Source organism: Aplidium turbinatum, chromosome 4 (genome assembly GCF_918807975.1).
Source record: "Aplidium turbinatum chromosome 4, kaAplTurb1.1, whole genome shotgun sequence".
NCBI classification, from domain to species: domain Eukaryota; kingdom Metazoa; phylum Chordata; class Ascidiacea; order Aplousobranchia; family Polyclinidae; genus Aplidium; species Aplidium turbinatum.
The window spans coordinates 28,428,032-28,441,930 of record NC_137475.1 but is presented as its reverse complement, the minus strand read 5'-3'; the positions used below and the strand labels follow the sequence as shown (position 1 = coordinate 28,441,930).

The 13,899-nt window shown below is 37.3% G+C and overlaps 1 protein-coding gene across 1 annotated transcript; it reads left to right on the top strand.

The window, feature by feature from the left end:
- The first annotated feature begins 673 nt into the window (after window positions 1-673).
- On the top strand, window positions 674-12,610 carry LOC145768608 (phosphoacetylglucosamine mutase-like). Its single transcript, XM_082580143.1, has 10 exons — window positions 674-932; window positions 1,107-1,291; window positions 1,725-1,920; window positions 4,139-4,331; window positions 4,713-4,870; window positions 5,665-5,847; window positions 5,937-6,056; window positions 8,823-8,945; window positions 10,197-10,370; window positions 11,250-12,610. The coding sequence occupies exons 1-10, from the start codon at window positions 714-716 to the stop codon at window positions 11,334-11,336; spliced, it is 1,638 nt and encodes a 545-aa protein (XP_082436269.1). The 5' UTR covers window positions 674-713; the 3' UTR covers window positions 11,337-12,610.
- The last annotated feature ends 1,289 nt before the right edge of the window (window positions 12,611-13,899 follow it).

Genomic DNA, 13,899 nt, shown 5'->3' with positions numbered 1-13,899 from the left:
GAAATTATCTTATCACTTTTAAACATGCAGTAAATATTTCACGTGTGAGATCTGCATTTCATGATTGTACCCATTCTTCAAAAAAAATTGATAGCTTCCATCAAATACCTTAGGCCAGAATGTACTTCTTCAAGTACGGTACTTGCATTGTACGTGGCATTGGATCTTTGTTAAACGTGTCAACTGTAAAAGCAATAATATTATACTTTATTTGACACTTAATTATTGAAATTCACAATTTATATTGGGTAATAGAAAGTAAGGCTGCTCATTTGTATCAAACTTAACTAAACTAATAACTTCAGTTTAAATGCAATGCTTCTGCTTGAAGCAAAAGTTAGTTTTTAACTAAACAAAGATTTCAAATTTTGAACGATGATTTGTTGATTTAAGAAAAAGCTTTTGAGTGCAAACACAGATCAATATACAAAATAGACCAATGGTAACTTTGCATATAAAAGTAATCAAGAAAGGCTTGCCTTTAAAAGATGTTTTTGCAGATATAATGTAGTTTATGATTAGTTCATGGCCCCGGTTGTGTTTTAATACCAATTGCAACTTACACATTTTGTGACTGGGAAATACTTCTTGAAATAAGTACGACTTGCCGTTGTGATTTGCACTTAACGAGTCTTTATTATTATTGAGTTTTGTTTCCATTGAGCAGGTTTGTACTGTAGCTATATATAAGTTTGCCTACAATCTTGTTCACAATGGAATCTGCCACTGTTTCTAATACTATGGTTCTTCAACTGGCTGAAGTTCATGCAAAACCAGATAAATCGACAATGGCATATGGCACAGCTGGATTTCGTGGAAAGGCGGATGGAATGGATCACATATTTTTTAGGATGGGATTACTTGCTGTTTTAAGATCAAAGGCAACGAGATCTGCTATTGGTGTCATGGTCACTGCTTCACATAACCCAGAGGTATCTACTACATTCAGTAGTTTGTTGCAGCAATGGAAGAAATAAAAACGCCAACTGAATAAACATTTTTTATTTTATTTTACGGTTTAACGTAGTGCATGATCTTTCAAGTACGTCTTAAAATTACATGAATGCTGTTTAATCAGTTTCTAACATTTTATTTTCAAATTAAAGCAAGATAATGGAGTCAAGCTGATTGACCCACATGGAGAAATGCTGGCAGAAAAATGGGAAAACCACGCCACTGGCTTAGCAAATGTTAGCAACGATGAGCTAACTAACAAAGTTCACGAAATTGCTGCTAAAGAAAATATTGATTTTTCTGAAAACGCTAAAGTGTTTATAGCAAGAGACACAAGGTGCGTTTTATGTTATTTGTTACTTCAGTAAACAAATAGGAACTTTGAAATGAATGATTTTTTGTTATACAGTATAAGACTCGTTCCCATAGTTAAAGATGTAAAATCAAATCACTGGAAGACAAGGAATCTAATTTTGTAACCAGCTATAGGCAAAGGCATATTGATAAATGTCTTGCTTAAAATACTGTCCTCGACTAAAAAAACAACATGGTCTTCCCTGGAATGATTTAACTATTTTAATTTAAACTTTTTATTGGTTTGCTTTATCATTTACTGGTATAGGCTACTCTCTTTTAGTTTCTCCTGTAGTGTGAAATTTTTGCCTTGCTGGCAACCTCGTCATTTCCTGAATAAGAATTTTTAGGTTTAGAAAACTTTAAAAGGTAGAACTTGCAAAAAGCTTATCGTTTCTTTGTTTTTGCATCATCAGACCAAGCAGCCTTGCTTTAAGCAAAGCTGTGCAAGATGGAGTGGGGGCGTTGCAAGGGTCATGCAAAGATTTTGCATTACTTACTACACCTCAGCTTCATTATATTGTTTCCTGCTACAATGCTGGAAAGGTTGATACAGATGAAGATAGTTACTATACTCAGTTTTCCAAAGCTTTCAAGGGGCTCGTTTGTGAAGTGAGTATTCACTAGGACAGTGGTTCCCAAAGTGGGCGCTAGCGCCCTTGGGGCTATTGGCAACCATGAATGGGCGCTGGTTATAAAGTGGGCGATTAGGGAATGCTGAGAGTAAATCGGGGCATTTACAAGAAGATTGCAAAGCATTTTGCTATCATGCAATAGCTATCAATACGATGGCTTTTCACGTGAAATTGGCGTGCACAATTTTATTCGCTGTTTAAAACTGTCGTGGAATATCTACAGAGTTGTCACCCTGATCTTGCTAATGACCTTCTGGTTGTGAGACATGATATCGCCTGCTTGTCAGACATATTTTTAGGGGAGGGTGACTACTGACTAGTCCTCACGCCCTTTGGTTGACTTTGCCTTACATGCGAGAGTGGGAGCTCCCGATGTTTGGTTGCTCAGCGAAGGCAAGTCGACCCTTGTGTTCTACTAGAAACAACTTAGGTTTGTAGTACCGAAACAGAGCAAAATCCTGAAAGCGGATTAAGCTGTTTCGTGCCACATATTTTCCAAATTTAATGAATTAAATGTATCCCTTCAGGGTGACGAAGTAAATGTAATCAAAGTGAAACCGGCACTGTCTGGTTTCAGTAATTAGCTCGTGTTGTATCAGCAAAATTTAGATAGACCAGACTTTTTCCAAATCTCAAGCTTGCATCAACTTGATACCAGTGACAAAGGTATATCTGATGTTGATGTAGAGACGTACAGCAATCAACTTCAAGAAGTACACAAAGACATGGGAGTTCGATTCCAGGATGTATTCCAGTTAGAAATCCCTGACTGGATAATCAACCCATTCTGTGATATTTTCGAACATGGAATTCTTAAGAAGGAAGTGATAACATTGCAAAGGTATTTTGCACTCAAACCAAGTTCAATATCTCGCATCAATCGTTATGGCTGCAGAACCAAATCAAAGAGAAATACCCTCACGTGTGGAATCGGGTCAAAGATTGGTTCCGAACCTAAAGAAAGAAACTTTGCTAAATGCTGATCTTGCTTCCACTTCATCTGGACTGTAATTTAAGATATTGTGACTCAGCTGTAAATTTCTTTATCGTCTGTGCTGTATTATCCTTTCTTGTTTTGTTTTAATTAGTAAAAAAACATGCACATTTTTTTTTATTTACATAGTACCATTCGTTGACAAGCCTTAGCTTAGCAAGGGCAATATGAGCTTGACAAGAGAATGAAATTACTATACATTGATAAGAATAAACTCACTTATTAACATGTAATGTATGACACCAAACTACCAATAAAAAAAATCTGCTAAAACCTATACAAAGTGTAAGGCAATACTATGTAATACTAATACAATAAAAATGCCCAAAAATACAGCGAAAATCAGTTTTTTGGCAATAACTTAATTTCTGTTTGTTTTAGAGAAAAATGTTCTTTTAAAGCATATAGAAACATGATGATTACCTTTCAATAGAGCCTAAAATCAACTCTCTATCCTTACCGGTCAGTCAGATATAGCGATTTTGGCCAAATTTGCTCCGACATTGCCCGAAGTGCTCTGTGGCACCACTAAATTCGAATATTTTCCCAAAAAATTTTTGGGATAGCTTTTGGTCCTAAAAGGAACCCCAAAATGGGTTGAGACCTTGGTTATGAAAAAAAAGTTACAAAGTGGCACACCCTACTGATGACATTGCACCAACCTCATCTGTCTCATTACAGTCGGACTTTAAGTTGTAATGAATGGAAAACAACTTTAGTTTTACTTTTTTTTGTCGAGGGAGCGTTTGATACTCTGTTCCTTGTCCAGGGGGGCGCTATTAAAAAAAAGTTTGGGAAACACTGCACTAGGAGGTAAATTATTTTTTAATGTCTTCAAAGTGTTAATATGACAATGGATAGTAACCGATTGCATGTTTTATGTGATTGTTTGATTTCTTTGTAGCAGTTATGCATGGTATTTCATTAGTAAATATGTTTAATTGAAAAAGTGCATTGGTTAAAAATTAGCTTTGCTAAATAATTGTGTTTCTGATTTAAAGTGTTTTCTGAAAACTGCTACTTTCAAATAAAACAAAAAGACATCGATTGAGTGGTTCCCAAGCTTTTTTGGCAATTTTTTCCTTTGCTTATGTTAGACTCAGTATAACGATAATACTCAATACTTGACGATTACTCATTCATTAATTAACAATTGCTCATTCAGTAATATGACAATATGTGCAGTATTTTTTTACATTAGAGTGCGGTATCTTCAAATGTGACCGTGGACTGTGCGAATGGAATTGGAGCCTCGAAGCTGAAAACACTTTATGAGCATATCGGCCCTAATGTTATTGACATTGTGATACATAACGATGGAGAGTCTGGAAATGGAAAATTGAATGAGAAATGCGGTGCAGACTATGTGAAGATACAGCAACAAGCTCCTATTGGTATCTCATTTCAACTTTTTACTTTCTTGGATGCTCTTATCTAATTTTTGTATTATTGGGTTCCTCAAGCTGCTATTGGTTTTTCAACACTGGTGCTCCGTATTCGTAACATATGCCATTAGAGCAATTTCATTTCAAGCATAATTGTCAGATGGGTATTTTTTTTTTTGAAGAGGTCGGTAACGTGTTACTTTTTAATGCCTCCCTTGAATTGAACAATGGCACGTGAAAAAACAGGCTTTATGTAAGTTATATGCCCTCATTTAAATTATCTCCCACAACTCACTTAGCCATTGAACTATGGTATCTTCTGAAGTGTGCCTAACAGTCATTTTACTGAAAAAAAATATTTATCTACTTTGACATCCGTGTTCCTATTAGGCTTAAACATGGAACCATATCACCGTTATGCATCCTATGATGGCGATGCTGACAGGATCGTATATTATACGTTGGACAGCGACTGCAATTTTGTGCTTCTGGACGGAGATAAAATAGCCACTCTAATCACTCTTTACATTAAAGAGTTGTTGGACCAGGTAAGACCAACTAATTGCACTTGTGCTCAGATTGTGTTGCTTGAATGATAGTGTTTGCAGATTTCAATGTTTGTTAATGCGGTGTGGGAGTGTGTTTTTTTTTTTTTTTTACTTGGATTTTGTTTTTGTCATTTGTCTTCAAACACTTTTATTCTCAATGTTGAAGAACCGCCTCGCTAGCCGGGTATAAACAGTTAAACACCGTATACATGGGATGACGTACATACAGTAAGTGCGCTTGTAAAATCGTTCTTTGGTGTAAATATGGCATTTTTTTCACTGGTTCTCAACTGATTAAATCGTTTCTAGCACGAGTTGCAACGTTCATCTGATAAAAGTAAAAAGCAAAGTCAAACAAGTTGATTTATTGCTTCACTGACGTTTTCAGAGGACTTCGTCTTCAAAGGACTAAACTTACTTTAAATGCTGATTGACACATTAAACGTGTCACACACTCAAGATTGATTCTTCACCTGCAGCGGATATCCTGCACTAAAGTGCACTAGTGGAGTCGCAACGCTAAGTAGAGGTTTAAGAGGGGGTTGGGAGAAATCATGGCCAAAATGACAGTAATTTATGCGTCACAGATTTTTTAGTTTCGTATTCGTAGCTCAATTGATAACTCAAACTGGGTGATGTGGCCTTGCCGCAACACTTGGGTATGACGTTACGACCTCTAATAGATAAATCTTGAGTGAACTTCACTAATTTAATTGAATGCTTTATGAAATAAGCAAGATAATGTTAACATACTGTTGCACAGTGAAACAACATAATTTTTAATTTATTTATAGTCGAAAATCGATGTGAAACTAGGAATGATCCAGACAGCTTATGCAAATGGCAGCTCCACTAAATACGTCAAAGAAATCCTCAATGTAACTGTGGCCTGCACGCCGACTGGAGTGAAGCACTTGCATCGCAAAGCGTTGGACTTTGACATTGGCGTCTACTTTGAAGCGAACGGACATGGAACGGTAGGCCTGTTGTTGATGTTGATTTAAATGTCTTTTGAAATTTCGAAACTGTTTGAGTAGTTGGTGTAATAACGCTAAGGTTTTAACAGGTTACTGTGAAACCACGCACTCATGAAGAAATAAAAGCTGCCACTTCAAACAAAGACCTAACACTTGAAGAAAGAAAAGCTGCCCTAAAATTACAAACCTTTTTACAAGTTATCAATGAGGTAAAATTAGTGTCTCCGTAAAATATGTTTAATGTAAGTCATTCAGGTTTGAAATCGCCGAGATCTTTTCTGGTAATTTTCAATGCATGACGTATTTCTAAAATGGCAAGCTGTATTTATAGCAACATTTGTAAGTAGCTTAGTACGGTATTACTTCACTCTGGAATTGGTTTTCTTCATTTAAGTCGTTTATCTAATTCTGGGATGTATGGTGGTGTTCCCATAGATCAGTGGTTCTCAACCGCCGGTCCGCGGACCGGTGCCGGTCCGTGTAATTTTTTTGCCGGTCCGCAGAAGATCTTACTTTCTGCAAAGCTTATTTTAATGTGGAGTCATTAGCTTATTGTAAAATTGTGATCGCACTGTGAACCATGCACAGCTGTAAAACTGACATATCTCCACGTAAAATTAAAGACATATCTCTACGTAAATAAAGGTGAACTTTTTGATGACCTAATTCTGTGCCGTTGATAATGTTTTTGTTACAAATTGCGTGTAGTTTTCAAAAAGTTTTGAAACACAGAGATACATATCCAAATGGGAAATTTTGTCCTTGATTTTGAAAAAATTCAAAGTCGTTGGAAACGAAAATTTGAAATTAGATCAATTTGAAGTTCGGGGATAAAGTCAGGCCTGCAATTTAAATTTGCCAGAGCCGGAGTTTGAGAAAGCAAAGATCTTGTTTTTCAAAGACTATGCGGAAAATAGCGCTTCGGAATAGAATGAAAACAAGCCAATTTGCTGTGGAAAATGCTGGTGAAATGGAGTGGTAAAAAAAGTAAAAAGAGGTGCTAAGCATTGTGAGTCAACACTTCAAAGAGTTGGCTAACAATTTTGACGATCATTTGCGTAACATGAATCCTCGACTTGGAAACTTTTGGATAAACAATCCATGCATCGATGATGTCAACACATGCGACTTTAATCTTCATGAAAAAGTCTGATCGAATTACAATATGTTGTGCTTCTACTTTGCAGTCCAGATTCGAAAAACATTATTGTCACACTTCTGGTTATCTCATGCAAACGAATTCGTGCCTAACTTTCAAAACAATCGATTTGATGGTAACTGTTTCAACTAGCTCTTTAGAAACGACAATACTTTTCCATCTCTAGCTTTAATAACAAAGCAAATTTCCCACTGACATTGATATTGCATGCAAATGGACATTTTTCTGTTTGAGTTGATTTGATTGCCGTTTTATTCCAATTTTTGTGCTGAATACAAATCATATGCTAAAACCTTGCAGTATGGTGCGCAACGATAACTTTGGTTAACAAAACGTTACAAATATTCATTCTATTCACTACGATCTTTGGTTGCCGGTCCGGGAACATTTTTTAAAAATTTTGCCGGTTCCCCACTGTTAAAAGGTTGAGAACCACTGCATAGATCATATGAACCGGCAATGATTGTTGCTGTCATATTCAAGATCGTCTGTAATTGTTGTAAAAATCGCATTCGCCTCTGCGGAATTTAAAGTGGTTTAATTATTCTGAGTTCCATGTTTGCTTTGTTTTTTGACCATATGAGGTTTTGCTGACGACCATGTTTACTCAAACAACTCAAATAGACACAATTGGAAAATTACACTTATCTGTCCCACAGCTGGATGATTTAATTACTTTTCGCCTATTGAATCGAGGTTTAATGCTAAATCCATTCTTTTTCGGTTTATTAGTGAACACGAATAGAATTTGCTGTCCGCTCACCCTTCCAGCGCATGAGCGCAATCGCTTGTAGGCTACGTTAGCTACGTTTTTAAATAACATTTTCACAATTTTATTAATGATTATATGATTCTGATGTCACCTCGCTATTTCTCGAGGTGAAGAGTTAAATAGATGGTTTTACTTCAACTCCAGAAGTCCAGATGGATATATTATGAAATAGTCGATATTAAGACAGATATTATTACATCTTTTCTGTCGTTGTTCATTTTACCACGAAAATCTATGCAAAAAGAACGGCTTTTGCTGACTTGGTAGTGCTTCAACCGGAGCTTTCCTTCGGATACGCAGAAAGAATTTAGATTTCAATTGTTATCATGTTCTCACAGTTGTAAGCAGCATTGACGTTTTGCTGAATCCGAGCAAAAGATTTTAGTTAATTCGATTGCTTAGTTTCGATTGCATTTTTTCGTAACTGTTGAGATTTTCATTAAAGATTGCACTGAATCACGCAAGCGATATATCACATTTTCAATTTAAAGCACATGTCTATGTAAACAAAACAATTTCATATTTTCTGCGCAGTTGTTACTTGATTCTAATTTATCAGCCACCACCCAGCTCATCCTGCTTTGTTTGCCCGTGGTCAGATATTTAATTAATATTGAATTTCTTGTTTCATGTGCCTCCATACGGTTGAGTTATATGTACACGCGCAATTGGTGTTACGTTTGTTTATTTTACATTGTGTAAACCCCCACCACCTATTACACATTGCTAATTCACATTCGTGTCAGCTGTCTTTTGTACTACATGAAACCTTTTGTTTTGTCAACAACGAGTAGATTTCGTTAAGCATATGCAATACGGTACAAGTTGTTGCGCAAAGAATTCTAAAATCCAAGATATTCAAATACATGGATCTTTAAAAGACATCGACATCCACTTGCTGTGTTAGCATGATATGTTAAGATTTTTTTCTGGAATGGCAAGGTCTTTTAAAAAGCTGCCGAGAAACATACTTTATATCATTTCTCTTTTATTTTCGAAAACATGTCGTATGATTTTATGTTGTTCACCGAGTTGTTGTTCCAGACAGTCGGTGACGCTATGAGCGATATGCTTGCTGTGGAAGCTATTCTAAATACCAAATCATGGTCTGCGCGGGAGTGGTCTCAACTTTACTCTGACCTACCCAACAGACAGCTCAAAGTTAAGGTATGCTTAACGCTTATGGTCGTTTTTGTGGACTATGGACTTTTTCGAAGTGTTCAATCCTGTACGTTTTGTAGTTTATTGCTTTTAAACTAGTTACCGACTAGAGTTTAGAAAATAAATTTGTTCAAAGCTTGTTCAAACAGGCTAAAGCTGGTTGTTGAAAACACCGCTCACCTCTACCCAGGGTGTAATAAATTGGGTGGGCATAATTGCTGAAGGAAAGGCGGCCGAGAGAAAGTAACTGGTCACCTTACTCTCAGTGCCGAAGGCTTAGTACAATGAGAACCTTATCTTCTCACACCCGACACTTGAATCAAGTATGGGACCGCCTTTACCTCAAACAGAAGTTGATAGCATGTTTTGAAAACCATCTTGATACAGTTGGCGTATTTGTAACCTGTAGGTCGCTGCAGCAGATGAAGTGTTTTGACCGGTAATAGAAACTTTGAACATAGGACAGTTTTGGGTCTGCTACTATTCGGTGAGTCCGATTCGGTGAGTCCGATTCGGTGAGTTCCCCTAACCCTAACTCCTACCTAACTAACCCTAACTAACCCCTAACCCTAACTCCTAACCCTAAAACGGCAATGGTAATTAGGCTACGGTACCCGATAATTTAAAAAAAAAAAAATTGAAAAAATCTCCCGTTAAAGGATCGGACTCACCGAAACGGGCCATTCCGGACAGTTTTTCCTATGAACCACCTGACTACAGTCACTGTGACCACTCAGCCAGAGTTCATTCCTGCTTTGAACTTTGTTTGGTAATTTGAAAAAAGAATAATAAAAGGGGTAGGCATTGAACCCACGTCATCGAAATGACTATCTCCCTATCTCTAAGTCGCGAGGCCACGCTGTCGACGGCGAAACGTTGATTTAATTTATTTATCAGATAAGTTTCGAGGAGACTGCTTACAATCTCACGTGCATGTAACACTTCATCTGCTGCAGCGATCAATAGATTGCAAATACGCATACGGTTGTAATGAACGGCTAATGGCTACTTGTGCTTCATTCTTGATACAAATTTTCTTCTTACTTGCTTCATACTTGATACAAACTGGTTCCACTGACTGTTGTCATCTCATATAGGTTGGAAGCAGCATGTAGGCTAGATAGACTGTTATACTGTGATATTTCTTTAAAAGTTTATAACCAAGTTTCTTCGATATTTTACTTGAGGCGGTGGTGAACCCCAAACTTGTTGAAGAGTGAACTCTTTCCGTGTTGACGTGAAGTCCGTAACTTTCAGGTTGCCGATCGCACAGTCATTACAACAGCAGACGCCGAGAGAAAGGCAGTCACTCCAAAAGGCCTCCAGGTCGCCATAGACGACGTGGTGGTCCAGTTCCCATCCGGTAGGTCCTTTGTACGTCCATCTGGAACGGAAGACGTCGTGCGAGTGTACGCAGAAAGTGACACACAGGTGAAAGTTTGATTTTTAACTTTCCATCGAAAGCAATTTCCTTTCTCGATTGAACGATGAACGTTTCAAGAATCTTCCTTTGTACGATTCATTCTTTCATGTGAGACAGTTTACAGTAGTTTCAAAGCAGCTCATAGAAAGGCAGGTCAGGGTAGCCTCATCCAGTGGTGCCATGCTATTTTTTCTGTTTGGGGCTTTGTAGATGGTACATCTTTGGGTTACGTCACGGAGTGATGTATAAAATCGTGGAGTCTGGTGAGGGTGGTACACCATTTTCCATTCCAAGTTATTTCCGTCCAATACGCTGGTGTTGTGACTGCCACATGTTTACATCAGCTCCAACGTAGCTGACCCGAAGAAGTGTCGTTCAGTCGACTCTGTAGCTAGAAACGTGTTGCTGTGCCTTAAGAATGTTATATTTAGTTTGCTGAATGCGTCCATAAGTTAGTAGTTTCACTTTGTTATGCTTTGTTTTGTATCGCCTGCGCTTTTTTGTGGCGCAAAATAATTTCAACGGTTGTTGATTTCGCCTGACACCTCGCATTTTGAATGGGAAAGCAAATTATTGAGCAGTTATTATCTACTGTTTTACCACTTCTGCACTTCTACTACTGTAGTACCACATCGGAACTTTTTTGAAAGTAAAATTTACCACCACGTTACTACATTTGTGTTGTTTGTCTCGCTACTAGCTTTCTTCCAGCTAAATCCTTGCTTTGCTGGTTTATAATCAAACCATGACTGGTTGAAGCCGACATAGCGCTGCGATACTTGCATAATGTGCAACGTAGAAGCGTTCTATTGAATTTTACAAGTTTAAATTGCAATGCTCAAGTGAAACTTGCATCGTAACCTTGAAAAGTCGATTTTATTTTGCAGGACAATGCCGACTCATTGGCCCACAAAGTGAGTGTTCTGGTTTACGAGATGGCGGGAGGGATAGGGGAAAAGCCTACTCAAGGTTGAAATCTATCGCTGCTCCACTTGCAAGACTATTGGTAGCTTTTAACGCTCTTAATTCGACGTCAAAAAGTATATCGTTGGCAGCTGGGCGACGTTAAAATCAACGTAGTTGACTTGCAAATATTTTTTAATCAGACCTGCGATATGTATAACTTCACATCCACGTCAGCATGGTCGTCCGGCAATTCTCAACTGCTAATATAATTTCAGCTTATCCTCTGTTTTTATCCGATTCAAGGCGACCCTCTGTTTGTCTACATACCTTTGAGAGAATTATTGAAGCATATTACTATCTGTGTTAATGTACTTGCTTTTCGCAATTGTCACATTATATCACTGTCGCCAAACATCCGTGGGACCAAAAACGAATAGTTTTCTTACAAATTTTCTTCATTAATTCCCAATCAACTGATGTAGTACAGTGAAGCTTAGAGTGACTTCATTTATTTTTTATTGAGACCTGAACGTTTATATATAGTACTTGGTGTGCTCAGCAGGTGCTTGGCTGATAAAACGGCAGCTGTGACAATTTGAAGGATTTTCTGTATGATTCTTTGTCAAGTTTAGTGTTTTTGGAATGTTACTTTTATATTTAATGTTACTTGAAATTCAGCCGAAAAGAACCAATCCGATGTCATCTTTCACTCGGAGTCGTGTTTATTCAACTGAATTTTAGTGAAATTTAGTTGTGGCACGATGCAGTGATTGGATATCGATTTTTCTTGCTAACAACCGTTTTAAACGTGAATGAATGCTTAAACAACGTTTGTTGTATACTAGACAGTAATTTAAATGGACCATGATTTGCTGTAAGCTAGGTTAGAAATCGTTGTATTATTATGTTGCCATTTTCTCTCCCTATATGACGCATGCCATCAACCTATTTTACGCGATATGATGGTTATGATACACTCAAAGCATCATATGATATTTGTGCAGGCAGGTACATCCTCCTCACTGACCTTGCCTCAATACAGGCCACGTTTATTTATTAAACATTTACAATTGTGTAAAACTGTCAACGGCAAATTTGCGATTTCGTGCACATGAACATTAATTTAATGTTTTTTAATTGGCTGCAGTAGTTTTAGATTGGAATTAGCCTTAAGAAAAATTAGTTTCTTTGCGCGATGCGAGTAACATTTGCAAGTGTGGTTGAAAGTCCGCTTATGTCACAGAGTTACGCGCATCCCTGCAGTATTTTGTCGATGTACCGCCATTTCATCTCTCTGTTGGATTGTGCAATTAGTTTTTCAATAAATTAGTGCCCTCCATGACTTCATATGCTGCTTTCATATATTTGCCAACAAGCTTGAATTCTCAAAACATTAGCCAAAACTAGTTCTGTTAAAACTTCCCCAGCGTTTTAAATGCTGATCTGCATGATACAAACATGAATGCCTGCTCTAGAGCGTTTCTTCATAGAGCGAAACCCATTGACGAACGCAAAGGCGGAATTTGGGTGGTCAAAACCCCGGCCATTAAGCTTAAATCTTAATTTTTGTAAACACTGTATTGTTTGTGACGCTTTTTTGCATAGGTTATCGTTTTTGTAGTGATGTTACCTGCAGATAGACTGAAATAGAACTAAAAAAATAAATAGAAGCCTGGCTAATATCGAAATTTATAAATGTTTTGCTCACTGCAGCATATGTTTTTGTTGTTTGTACGACGAGAAGAGCTGTTGGAAGTAAAACTGGGTTGTTGTCAACCCAGGTGGGCCACCCGCATCCATAGCCGTAGGAGATGGGGGGGCAGGGGGGGCGGTCGCTCCCCCGTTGAAAAAAAAATGTCGCAAATTTGGGCAAAAATGTCAAGTTATTTGGGCAAATCAATCTTACCATGATGTTTCGAAGTCTCACCAGTTTATAGACTTTATATAATTATTATAATTTATGAGATGCATTGATATTTTTCAATGAATGTAAAATGCATTATCATCGATTTTGGAAACAATTGCATGTGGTATTGCAATCTGGGCATTTAAATGATAAATTTCGATTCTAAAACTGCAAAAAGTAACTGTAAAAGAGCACAGTTAGCAAACAAATGTAACTTTATCACTGATTTTCACTAAAACATAGGCTGCACCTGCATTAGGTACGGTATATAAGATTTAAAGGCTTGCTGGGTAGCCTACTGGTAACTATATGAGAGTTTTTTGGGTTTTTTTCTCAATATCTTACTAGGCTACTGTGATGTAGTTGTTTGTAAAAATCATTTGGGCAAAAATATCTAGTTATTTGAATAAATTAATTCTTCGCTGTGGTTATATTTACACTATAATAGTGTAAATATAGCCGTAATAGCGTTGCCAGATAAGGAATTCTGCCCTAATTTGAGAAAAGTTAATCCTAACTCTGGCAACACCTTTCACAAGCAACCATGGCAACAAGTGTGTAAAAATAGCCACTTCGTTAATTCTTACCATGAGTTTTCAACATTTTACCAGTTTAGTGACTTTATTGTTTAAATGCAAGGAATGTGGAAAGTGGGTACATGCAAGATGTGCTAATGTCAAGAGAGCCGCAACAAGATTGGCGAAGTGTTTTGTTTGTGGGAAATG

What these genes read in the sequence shown, in the direction of transcription:
- LOC145768608 (XM_082580143.1), top strand. Translation starts at nt 714, where the DNA reads ATGGAATCTGCCACTGTTTCTAATACTATGGTTCTTCAACTGGCTGAA. An exon ending in TTTATAGCAAGAGACACAAG is followed by an intron (nt 1,292 to 1,724) that starts GTGCGTTTTATG and finishes TTGCATCATCAG; the next exon opens with ACCAAGCAGCCTTGCTTTAA. An exon ending in ACAGCAACAAGCTCCTATTG is followed by an intron (nt 4,332 to 4,712) that starts GTATCTCATTTC and finishes TGTTCCTATTAG; the next exon opens with GCTTAAACATGGAACCATAT.